Source organism: Gymnoscopelus braueri (genome assembly GCF_963280865.1).
Source record: "Gymnoscopelus braueri genome assembly, chromosome: 14".
Taxonomy (NCBI): domain Eukaryota; kingdom Metazoa; phylum Chordata; class Actinopteri; order Myctophiformes; family Myctophidae; genus Gymnoscopelus; species Gymnoscopelus braueri.
The window spans coordinates 5,839,017-5,850,679 of NC_137619.1; the positions used below are offsets into that span (position 1 = coordinate 5,839,017).

The 11,663-nt window shown below is 43.8% G+C and overlaps 1 protein-coding gene across 1 annotated transcript in view; it reads right to left on the bottom strand.

Annotated features, from left to right (window-relative positions):
* LOC308100061 (uncharacterized protein) overlaps window positions 1–11,663 on the bottom strand; it is a 75,173-nt gene that overhangs the window by 8,383 nt on the left and 55,127 nt on the right. The window contains exons 10-18 of the mRNA XM_080448961.1: window positions 11,484–11,523; window positions 10,580–10,762; window positions 10,241–10,384; window positions 9,495–9,810; window positions 5,017–5,253; window positions 3,940–4,227; window positions 3,539–3,690; window positions 2,663–2,821; window positions 915–1,034 (exon numbers count right to left, since the gene is read on the bottom strand). Of these exons, the coding sequence (XP_080305087.1) occupies window positions 915–1,034; window positions 2,663–2,821; window positions 3,539–3,690; window positions 3,940–4,227; window positions 5,017–5,253; window positions 9,495–9,810; window positions 10,241–10,384; window positions 10,580–10,762; window positions 11,484–11,523 (1,639 nt within the window). The remainder of the gene's footprint in view (window positions 1–914; window positions 1,035–2,662; window positions 2,822–3,538; window positions 3,691–3,939; window positions 4,228–5,016; window positions 5,254–9,494; window positions 9,811–10,240; window positions 10,385–10,579; window positions 10,763–11,483; window positions 11,524–11,663) is intronic.

Genomic DNA, 11,663 nt, shown 5'->3' on the forward strand with positions numbered 1-11,663 from the left:
CAAACAAACCAAACATTTGGTGAGTAAACATGGTTGTCAACACAAGTGGCACGTGTGTGTGTGTGTGTGTGTGTGTGTGTGCGTGCGTGCGTGCGTATGTGTGTGTGTGTGTGTGTATGTGTGTGTGTGTGCGCGTGCGTGTTCATGCGCGTATATGTGTCTGTTACTATGTTGAATACCAAGGCCCTCATTGGAAACAAGTCCGCAAGGACTTTTATGAACGGACCTGTTAGACAAAGTATTTTAAATGTAACTGTGCTGTTTTACATTTTTTGCCTAATAAAATATTCAATCAATCAATCAATGTCTGAATAATATGTAAGTATATTTCAATGCGAATACTTTTGTACTTTTACTCAAGTACATTTTGAATACTTTTACTAATGTGACTACTTTTTCCAGCACTGCTTTTCTCTGCATATCGGTATATTAATGAGGAAGGATAAATATTGACTTTTCTCTGCATATCGGTATATTAATGAGGAAGGATAAATATTGACTTTTCTAAGCATATGGGCTTGCGACTCCAGTCGATAGAAGCAGACATGGTGCCGCTCGTGGCGGGTGCGCTCACTGGGCTGATGCCTTGCTTGAAGCGCCTCACAGGATTGTGTTAAAAGCAGTGGTGGACAGTAACTAAGTACATTTACTTATATATTTACCTAAGTAAATATATGACCCAGAAATGGAACAAGTGTTTCCATCAGTATCTGGTCAAACACTGACACTCCTCTCTGAGATGACATCTGATGAGGAACTGGTTTGGAATGTTGTGGGTGTGGTTTGATGTTGCTGTGGGGAGATGGAGGCGTGTGAGTGTGCGTGTGCGTGTGCGCGTGTGCGTGTGTGTGCGTGCGATGACAGAAAGGTTTGTCGGCAGGAAGGGGCGGGCCCTAGGAGGAGGCGGTACTTACACACAGCTTCGTTGACCACTGACAGCGCGGCAGTCACCTCCCCCGCCTGCTCCAAGCGCACCGATTGGTCGAGAAGTAGCTCCGCCTCTGACACGCAGCGGTCAAAACCGTCCCCTTTACCTGCAACACATTATAATGAGCATTAGTGAGGACCAATTATATGAAGATACTTATATAATATTATAATGAGCATTAGTGAGGACCAATTATATGAAGATACTTATATAAAATTATAATGAGCATTAGTGAGGACCAATTATATGAAGACAATTATATAATATTATAATGAGCATTAGTGAGGACCAATTACATGAAGATGATTATATAATATTATAATGAGCATTGATGTACTTTTACTCAAGTAAATGTTGTATACATGTTGGTATTGATACGTTTACTTAAGTAATAAAATGTGAGTACCTCTTCCATCACATACTGATGTGATGGAAGAACACACCCAGCCAGTGGTGTCCCTGTGTGTGTGTGTGTGTGTGTGTGTCTGTGTGTGTGTGTGTGTGTGTGTGTGTGTGTGTGTGTGTGTGTGCGTGAGTGCGTGCGTGCGTGCGTGCGGACTGGGTTGCATTGTGCTGTATGAATGTGGAACGTTCCCATTGTTCCACAACCAACAAACAAATAATACACCATGTGTTCTGACGGGTTCTCTGACCCCGTTCAAAAACACCCACCCAGGACCCGCTTAACGCAGAGCTCTGAACACCTGCTGCACACACACACACACACACACACACACACACACAGCATTCCCGCTGTCAGACACAGAGACACAGCAGAAAATGCATTTGGAGCGTACCAACATATTGTCTCTGTCACGTGTCTGGCATTGTGTTTTAAAATGCAATTTTGTGGGTGGGATGGCCGACTTAGAAGGATGCAAGGCCAGATTAGATTACATTCCAGACCATTTGCTCCATGTCACTTCCCTATAGTGCTTGGCAACGTGTCGTCACCACGGGGGGAGGGGGCGTGCGTGGCATAGAGCGTCGCAGTTCCCGCCCACTTCCTGTTTTTTTTGGTGCCGGAAGAAAAAACTCAATGCATTTTTCCATTGACATTTCCAAAAATATTTATATCTATTAATTTAAGCCTCGAATCAAGCCATCATGACATGACATGAATCATGACCATAAACGTTTGATTCTGTGATTATTATTTTTTGAAAACGGCAAAACAAAGGGTATTTATTAAATATAGTATATCATATAATTAAATATAAAATAAAAAAAAATCACAGAAAAAAACGTTTTATGGTCATGATTCATGTCATCTCGTGATGGCTTGATTCGAGGCTTAAATTAATAGATATAAATATTTTTGGAAATGTCAATGGAAAAATGCATTGAGTTTTTTCTTCCGGCACCAAAAAAAACAGGAAGTGGGCGGGAACTGCGACGCTCTATACTCTCTCTCTCTCCATGTTTCCATAGTCTCCATAGTAGAATTTAAAAAAGATCTGGTCTCGACCCGGACTCTGACTTGCCCCCCGTCGGTCTCGGCCTTGACTCGGTTTCGCCACCACCCGCACCCCCCACACTCGGTTTCACCACCACCCCCACCCCCCACACTCGGCCCTCCTCGGACTTGGTCTTGACTTGGACCTGCTTTACGTGGACTTTAATGGTATCTAAAAGGGTACCTTGTATCTGCAGCTGGTCCAGTAGTAATAATGGTATGTTATATATATTTATATATATGTTATATATATGTTATATATATTTATATAAGTGCACCTTGTATCTGCAGCTGGTCCAGGTCCATGTATTTGCTGGGTTGTGGGTTGAAGCCCAGGGCCTCCTCTCTCTCCTTCTCTCTCCTCCTCTGACGCTCCTCCTCCCTGGCTCTCCTCACCACCTCCTCCTGTAGCACGTCCAGCTCACTGACACCTCCCTCTACACACACGCGCACACACACACACACACACACACACACACACACACACACACACACACACACACAGTTAGCATAAACTAAAGGCTCGTTCCTCCAATACAGCAATTAACCCATTGACCGCCAATGGCGAGATTCTCGTCACGTGGTGTTTTCAGTAGTTTACGATAGAGGGCGCTCTTCCGCAGCCTGTGAATGATCCCAGTGCGTTGATTCTACAGCGTTCTGTTATTGATAGCAGCGGTGATTATTGAAAATATAACAGACTAAATATAACAGGTTTTATTTCTCAATAATGACCTGCTCCCCATTGATTATCTCTTGCTTAACTCCAACCTATGAGTGATCCTATGACTTACCTAAGAGTCGACCCAGACATAACGTGATCACAACAAACCCAGGCCCGTCCCATCTAATGTTAAAGGATGTGTTGTGTTTTTGGCGAGAACAAGCTATATTCAACAGCAAATCACTAAAGAACGGAGGGTCGCTGTGACCCCCCCCCCCCCCCGATGGAAGCAGAGACACTCCTCCGTTTTTTGTGACACTCTGTGTGTCGATCGTCCAGGAGCTAAATAATCTGTGGCTCTTGAAACGTTAGTAAAAATGCTCAAAAAACGCTGGCAGTGGCTGCCGACTGTTCTGAAACACTCTTGCAGTGAATTAGTTTTCTGTACTTTTTAAATTGTTCAAGATAAATAAAGATCAAATCAACACACCGAGGTGGTTGTGAGAAGAGCTCCCCCTGCTGTTGGCAGTGAGTTCCTGCAGCAGGGCGCTGCTGCTCTTAGACTTGGCGACGCTCTTCTTCCACGATGGAGACGCCGAGGACGACCAATGAGAGGAAGGCTTCTTCACAGCTCCGCCCTCTCTGGGAGACAGACAGACAGACAGACAGACAGACAGACAGACAGACAGACAGACAGACAGAGATATCTCCTATTAAACAGGTGTAACCACTTTAACCACTTAAATCCCAGCGTCCGTATTGTGGGGAAAGCTTTTGCCGAAAATAGCAGATCGACAAGCTGTGTGTGTGTGTGGGTGCGTGTGGGTGCGTGTGTGTGCGTGTGTGTGTGTGTGTGTGTGTGTGTGTGTGTGTGTATGTGTGTGTACATACATCATGTCACTGCTCTCATAGCCGCTCTCCATCCTCTGGATGAGCCTGGGGGGCGGGCCAGGGGGAGGAGGCTGCTGCTGCTGCTCCGCCCCTCCGCGGGACAATGGCGTCGAGAGCCTGGGGAAGGTCCACCCCGCCCCCGCCCCCACGGTGGGCGGAGCCTGGCGGTCCGCCTCAGGACGGTCCCAGTCCTCCGGGCAGGTAGGGGGCGCCACCCCTCCCAGCGGGCTATAGCCGGCCTGCCTGCGCCGCTCGCGGTTGAAGATGCTGTCGATGTTCAGGGCCTCCCTGTGTCACCGTTAATGACATTTTCACTTGACGATTATAATTAATTTGATTGTGTTTTTTTGGCATTGAACATTAGGAAATGTCGTTTCTGTTTTGCCTTTTTAGGCTTTGTAAACAACAGGTCAGATATGACAAAAAAAACTGTTTTATTTAATTTAATTATTATTTTTCTTAAAGGTATCATGACATTCATGTTTACACCACATTCAGAGTCTTTGTCCTGGTCCTTCAAACGTGTACAAAAAGTTTTAACTGAAAATTCCACTCCAGTGATTCACTGCAGGTGTTTTTGTCTCACATTTCTAAAGCCTTTTCAACTGCAATGAAAAAAGAAATCTTTGCCTGCAGGTGTCGCTGGTGAGGGATTTTGCCTGTCAATCATCGCCTCTGCTCCGCCCCCCCCAAAGGAAAGGATAGGGGAGGGGAGGGGCGAGGAGGAGAGTGGGCGGGATTAATCGACTGTGACCTCACTGTCGAAGGGCCGAGCTCAGATTACTTTTCAGCCTAATTATTCAGAAAACCCCAGACCACAGAAAATCCACTGAATGTTCAAAGTTCAGATTTTTTGGGTGTAATTGAGGTCATAAAACACAAAAAAAACATAAAAAATATAAAAAGTGAAAATGAATGTCATCGAACCTTTAAAATATATATCAAACATGTTGTTTGTTTGTACATTGTTTGAAAATATATGGATGTTTTTCAGTATTATGACGATTATTAAAAAACGTACGATTATCTCAAATCATTTAGGCAATTATGTAAGACTTATGACAGGGCCTACAGTACCTTCGGGGCCTCCAGGCCGGCCGGTATCGACCCGCCCCCGGCGGCCCTCTGTCCCCCGTCCCACCGCCGCCGCTGTCCCCAACCGCGGGGGACGGCAGTAGCAGCAACGGGTCGGGAGGACAGGGGACGACAGAGGACAGTAGTAATGAGCCACACTTGGACTGCTGCTGCTGCTGCTCGCTGCTGCTCTCAGCCCCGTTCTCCCGGACCTGACATCTACCGGACCCGTTGTTGGCGCTGTGTCACCGTTACAAAAAATGTAAGTTAACGATTAATTGTCACACACATGATTACGATTAACTCTTTGACTGCCAGAGTATTTTCATAAAGTACTCCCCCAGTGCCAGCAATTTTCGTGTTTTTTTATTTTTATATTTTGAATTTTTCTCATGAAAATAATTTAAGGACACATAATTTAAAGACCCAGCACAAATCCGCCACTAGAGAGCAGCACATGACAGCTTGATCAGGTCGTTGGGTCTCTCTCACCCTTCTTGATAGATTAGACAGGGAAAAACATGAAAACGGATGTGACGTCGTCCCAGATTGTTTTGATCGGCCAAAATTACGATGTGATACACGACGGCGATGACTGATCGTCACCCAGACCATAGATTATAGAAGAGAACCTGTCCGTTTGTCCGTTATACCGTGTGAAAACCCGTTTATTTACCTATTTTGGACGAAAATGACTGGGGAAAAAAATCAAAAACCGGAAACGGAATCCAGGTCATGAAACCGGATGCAGATGTCCGTGAAGTAAGTGGAACTCGAGAATAACATTGAATATTAAGCAGCATAGCGCAATCAGATATTAAACAATGAACGCGCGTCCAGCGCGTCGAATGCGTCGACGGCCAACTGGACAAAGTAGCACTTGATGCGTTATCGCGTCGTCCGCAGTCAAAGAGTTAATAACGTAATTGTGTTTTTTTGGCATTGAAACATTGGAACATATACGAATGTATAAACCTCATTTCTTTTTTTTAACCCATTAAGACCGGGAACGCATCTGTGTCATTTTAGATTTCTTTTGGCTATTCAAAAATAGTAGATCTACAAGCTCATAGCAGTGCCGCGCTATGAGCTTGTAGATCTGCTATTTTTGAGAAATCGAGAAAGTTTTGCAAATCTTTGAATATATATATTTTTTTTTAAGCAAACATTTGTAACTCTAATCTTTGCTTCTGGGGCTCCCTGGAACAAAATATTTTTAAAATTTTTATTTTTAATTTTTAAAAACTGTTGGGATTAAGATTTTTTTTTTTTGAATCGGCCTCAGGTTTTAATGGGTTAATCAAAAGTTGCACAGGTGCATATATGACAAATAACTGAAATATACAAAGAAATTGCGGTCGCAGCACAATTTACGGTACACTAATTTGACATAATAAGCCGTTATTACAAATAACGTGTTTCTTATTAGCAATAATGTTTTTTATTAGAAAGAAACAAACGCTGTTATACCCTTATTTTCCACTATTATCCCTTAATTATGTTCTAATTAGAAATTGAATGAAACGTAACAAAAGGCGTTATTAGAAATGGTGTTCTCTGCTATTAGACAGAAACAAACACAGTTATACTCTAATTATGGAACATAATTCCTAGAGGCTAACAAAGCCTAATAAGACCTAACAAAGCCTAATAATAAATACATGTTCTTTATAATGCCTAATGTTATGTTATTTCCACTTACTTGACCGTCACATTACAACCCCGCAACTACTAACTACACGATGTGATGTTAGGCTACTATTAGTCTACTGTAAGGGTTTCGTTATGTTCTTTATTAGGCCTTTATTTAATGTTATTTCCACTTACTTCAAGTTACTTTACATCTAATTACAACAGAACTGTACCATCAGCCATTCTGGGCTAACTTCATGACACATTATATTCTTCCTACCTTTTTGCTTAAAGGGTAAGACCACTTTGGTAGAGGTTTGGTTTGTGTAGTTACCTTGCCATGGTGTAACTCCAAAGGTGGGCAAGAAATCAAAAATAATTGTTCCATTGATTAGAAATTGATAATTCAAAATATGCTCCTCATTGACTTACATTGTACGGTAAAACAGCTCTCAAAGTCACTCTTTTAGCACATAAATGAACCCAAACATAGCTGATTCAGACAATATAGAGCATCACCAAACCCAGTACTGTTTGTTTTTTTAATAAAAATGTCAACTTCCTGATGATTTTACTATTTGAAGATCTGGATCCGGATCCGCCGATCCAGTCCGGGTTTTCTACTTATTAAAAATGGCAAAATCAACAGGAAGTTGACATTTTTATTCAAAAAAAAAACAGTACTGGGTTTGGTGATGTTCTATATTGTCTGAATCAACTTTGTTTGCGTTCGTTTTTGTGCTAAAAGAGTGACTTTGAGAGCAGTTTTACCGTACAATGTAAGTCAATGAGGAGCATATTTTGAATTATCAATTTCTAATCAATGGAGCAATTATTTTTTATTTCTTGCCCACCTTTGGAGTTACATCATGGCAAGGTAACTACACAACCCAAACCTCTACTAAAGTGGTCTTGCCCTTTAATAAAAATGATTATGTTTGTAACCCCTGGGTAATTTCCCCAGCGTTAATTATGTGCCTATTTCAGAACCTTAGTAGTAGGCAGGCAATTTAATAAGTCAACAGGTCTTTAGAAGCTAGTACCACTTTAAGAGATCAGTCTAACTTGTAGCTCCGACGGAACCTCTCCCTCCGCTGTATAGCTCCGAGATGAGGTTCCTCGTTTCTCGGTGCCGTTTTAGCAGAACATTGTCGCACATTTTCCTTACCCCTTTCTGCACATCGTCTCCAAAAAGTAAAGGTTTTCTGCCATGCTCTCAGATGTTTTAAGTTCTAGTGCACAATAAAAGCTATCCAACGAGTTGAAAAAAGTATTTAATTCGCCTCTGTCCTCATCCGGTTACATGTTTTTAAGACATTGCGCAATTGCATCTTCTAATGCAAAATATTATGGAACCGGCTGAGGACAGAGGCGAATTAAATACTTTTTTCAACTCGTTGGATAGCTTTTATTGTGCGCTAGAACTTTAAAACATCTGAGAGAATGGCAGAAAACCTTTACTTTTTGGATACGATGTGCAGAAAGGGGTAAGAAACATGTAAAGTGGAAAATGTGCGACAATGTCCTGCTAAAACGGCACAGAGAAACGAGGAACCTCATCTCGGAGCTATACAGCGGTGCGAGAGGTTCCGTAGGGGCTATCTAACTTGTTGACTGATTGGTCTTTATGACGGTCCATCACTTTTCCAAGCATATGATTGGTTGGGGGGCGGGACGAGCTGGGATGTGTGTGTGCTTAGCCAATTTTAGAGGGAGAGGTTTTGGTGTGTCTGAAGGACTCACATGTGTATTTAAACAGGAGCATTACGTGACAATCGTACCACCACTTAGTGCATAAGTGATGAATGAGCTTACTCATCTGTATTGATAGTGTTTAATATTTATCCTGTTTGGAGTCAAGACGAGTCCTGGTTTTAACGTTACTGTAGTAAGCAGGCGTCTCGAGTTACACTTTTGTTAGCCTCATGCTAGCTGAGCTAACGTCCAGTGTGAGAAGAAACACCGGGATCGTTTTGGAATAAGACTTTCGGACACTTGTTTTATATATTTTATTCAACGTTTGTCAGAGAAATGTTTTATTGTTAATTGTCAAGGTTTGTTTTAGTGTCCTTGATTTTTTTTTTCCTAAAGTGCTTGGAGTGGCAAAGCTTAAAAGAAATATGTCCATAATACTGGATTTCATTGTCAAAATGGCTTATTTTGCAGTGAGTGAAAATAAAATAATGAGCTGCAGCAATTGTTTCAATTTATTAAGCTTTCCGAGTTGATGTCATGATCTATACAGCAACTAGGGTGTGTTTAGGCTATTTTGTCTTCACCTAGCCAAATGTATTGAGAAAGTAGCCTAAGTTAATGTGCCTCATATTTTATAATATGTAATAGTGAGCAGTATAGCAGTCATGTGCAATGGGCTTCCACAACATTTCTGGAGCAGGTAAGTTATTTGGAAGTAGGCCTACAGTTTGTCAGAAATTAGACTAATAATCAGCGAATATTGATATATAACGAGCATGCATTCTCCTTTCATGACGTTAGCATGGACTGGCTGGTGTACAATTTACGGTACAGTTCTGTAGTAATGAGAGGTAATTTGTTCCTAATAACAACATAATAATTTGTATTAAGCAAAAAGGTAGGCAGAAGTATAATGTGTCATGAAGTTAGCCCGGAATGGCTGATGTACAATTTACGGTACAGTTCTGTTGTAATTAGATGTAAAGTAACGCGTCACTCGTAAGATTTTTGATCTGCTATTTCTGATCTGTTATTTCTGATATTTTTGGAAAATGTTTCAAAATGTTTCAAAATGCTTCAACATGGAAACTTTTATGACGATTATGCAAAATAATTGCAAATAGGCGATTACGTAATAATTGTGACAGTCCTACCCGTTGTGGTTGTTGTGGTGGTTGGAGGAGGAGGACGATGCAGGGTTTTTGCCGCCGCCCGCATTTTCGGCGTTGGCGACGACGGCGGCGAGAGAAGCGGGCAAGGAGGCGGAGGAAGAGGCGGAGTTAGAGGAGGAGTTTGAGGAGAGGTGGTGGAGCAGCGGCCGGCTGTGCAGCAGGTTGCTCATGGTCTCCCTGAAGTCCCTCAGCCGGCTGGACGAAGAAGACGAAGACGAGGAGGAGGAGAAGAAGGTGGAGGCGGATGAAGGTCTGGGGAGAGAGGACCTGGGAACCTGACGCTCCTTTAGGGTCTCTCCTGGAGGACGGGGGGGGGGGGGGTCCGTTAAAAGGATGATATTGATGAGCTAAAAGGAGATCAATGTCAAAGCTAATAGAATGAAAAATGCAACATGGCCGACAGTGATCTGAATGAAACTGAAATGATGACGGCTGCATGACACCGATGACAACGCTGCCACCGTGTGGTGTGGCTGACTGGACACTGCATGTACATTATATCATACATGCAGAAAGCAGGTTGTTTTGAAACGTTTAAATCCCATTGTCCTGGCCCCCCACCCCAAAATAACTAAACGAAGGAAGAGTAATATCCCTGTACTGTTATTGGTCCTTGGACTGTAACTGCTGCTAGCACGGGATTGGCCTAAATTCTTTGGAGTCCCCCCCCCCCCGCCTACCCTCACTGTGGTACCCGGCCCCGCCCCCTGGCCCCGCCCCCTGCCTACCCTCGCTGTGGTACCCGGCTGAGGACGCCTCGTTGTTGTCGGGTTTGGGTCGCCGGGGGCGACTAGAGCTCCGCCTCCTGTCCCCGGACCCGCCCACCTTCCTCAGAGACGGTGATATGCGCTCCTCACTGTCCGTCACTCGGCCTTAGCAACGGGAACCATGGCAACAGAGGGGGCGTTGACAACATGATCACCAATGTCATGCAACACAATGAGAGCAGAATGAGCCAGAGAATGTGATTGGCTGGAACAACAATGAACGAGAGGATGAACATGATAATGTGATGCTGGTACAATGAATGTGTGTGTGTGTGTGTGTGTGTGTGTGTGTGTGTGTACCTGTGTGTGTGTGCTTGGTACAGATGACAGGGCCCTGGGAGGAGTCAGGTGACAGGTGGGAGGAGTCAGGTGACAGGTGGGTGAGCAGGGCCTCATGGTGCGTATCGACCCTACAGGGCCGATACGAGTAGCTGTCTGTCGACGAGTCCGTGCGCGTGTCACTGGAGATGGACGGCTCACGACCTGCACACACACACACACACACACACACACGCACACGCACAGTCATTTTATGCTTGGCTGCGTGCGGGTGTCACGCTCAGATAATAGCAGATCTACAAGCTTGCAGATCTGCTATTTTCGGCACACAGCTCAGTGTAAGTCAGCCATTATGACGCCATCAAGGCACCGCCAAATCTAGTTTTAGTCGACTAAGTCAGCTGTAGATTTAGTCGACTAAAATCATATGATGTTCAGTCAACTATAACTTAGCCTCGGAAACCCATGCTTTTTTTTTTTGTTACAAAAGAAAAAAAGCCTGGGGGAGCCATGCAGGAACGATGGTCTTAGGACCTTGTTATCTCCTAACCAATCAGAGTGCAGAGGGGCGTCGCTCTAAATTTGGTGACGTCAGCGTGCTCCGTGCACAGGCCGGGGGGGGGGAGGGGAGGCGGGGACATAGATTGGTGAAGCAATAGGAAGCCCCGCACGAATCCGTGCGGCTGAGTTTGGATCCGCCCTTAAAGACCATCGATTGGGCTCGTTCTCTCAGTCTAACTATAACTAAACTGAAGCATTTCAGAACGACTAACATATGGAATTGTATTCAAAAGACTGAGTAAAACTATATCAGAATGTGCTGTCACAATAACACTGGTTGTGAGTCTTCACTGTTCACAGTACTCTATATCTACCTATCTATCTACCTACCTACCTACCTACCTACCTATCATTGTGAGGGTACCTGAGTCTTCACTATCGTAGCAGGCCTTGTTGTTCACAGCTCTCTCTCTCTCTCTCTCTCTCTCTCTCTCTCTCTCTCTCTCTCTCTCTCTCTCTCTCTCTCTCTCTCTCTCTCTCTCTCTTCTCTCTCTCTCTCTCTCTCTCTCTCTCTCTCTCTCTCTCTCTCTCTCTCTCTCTCTCA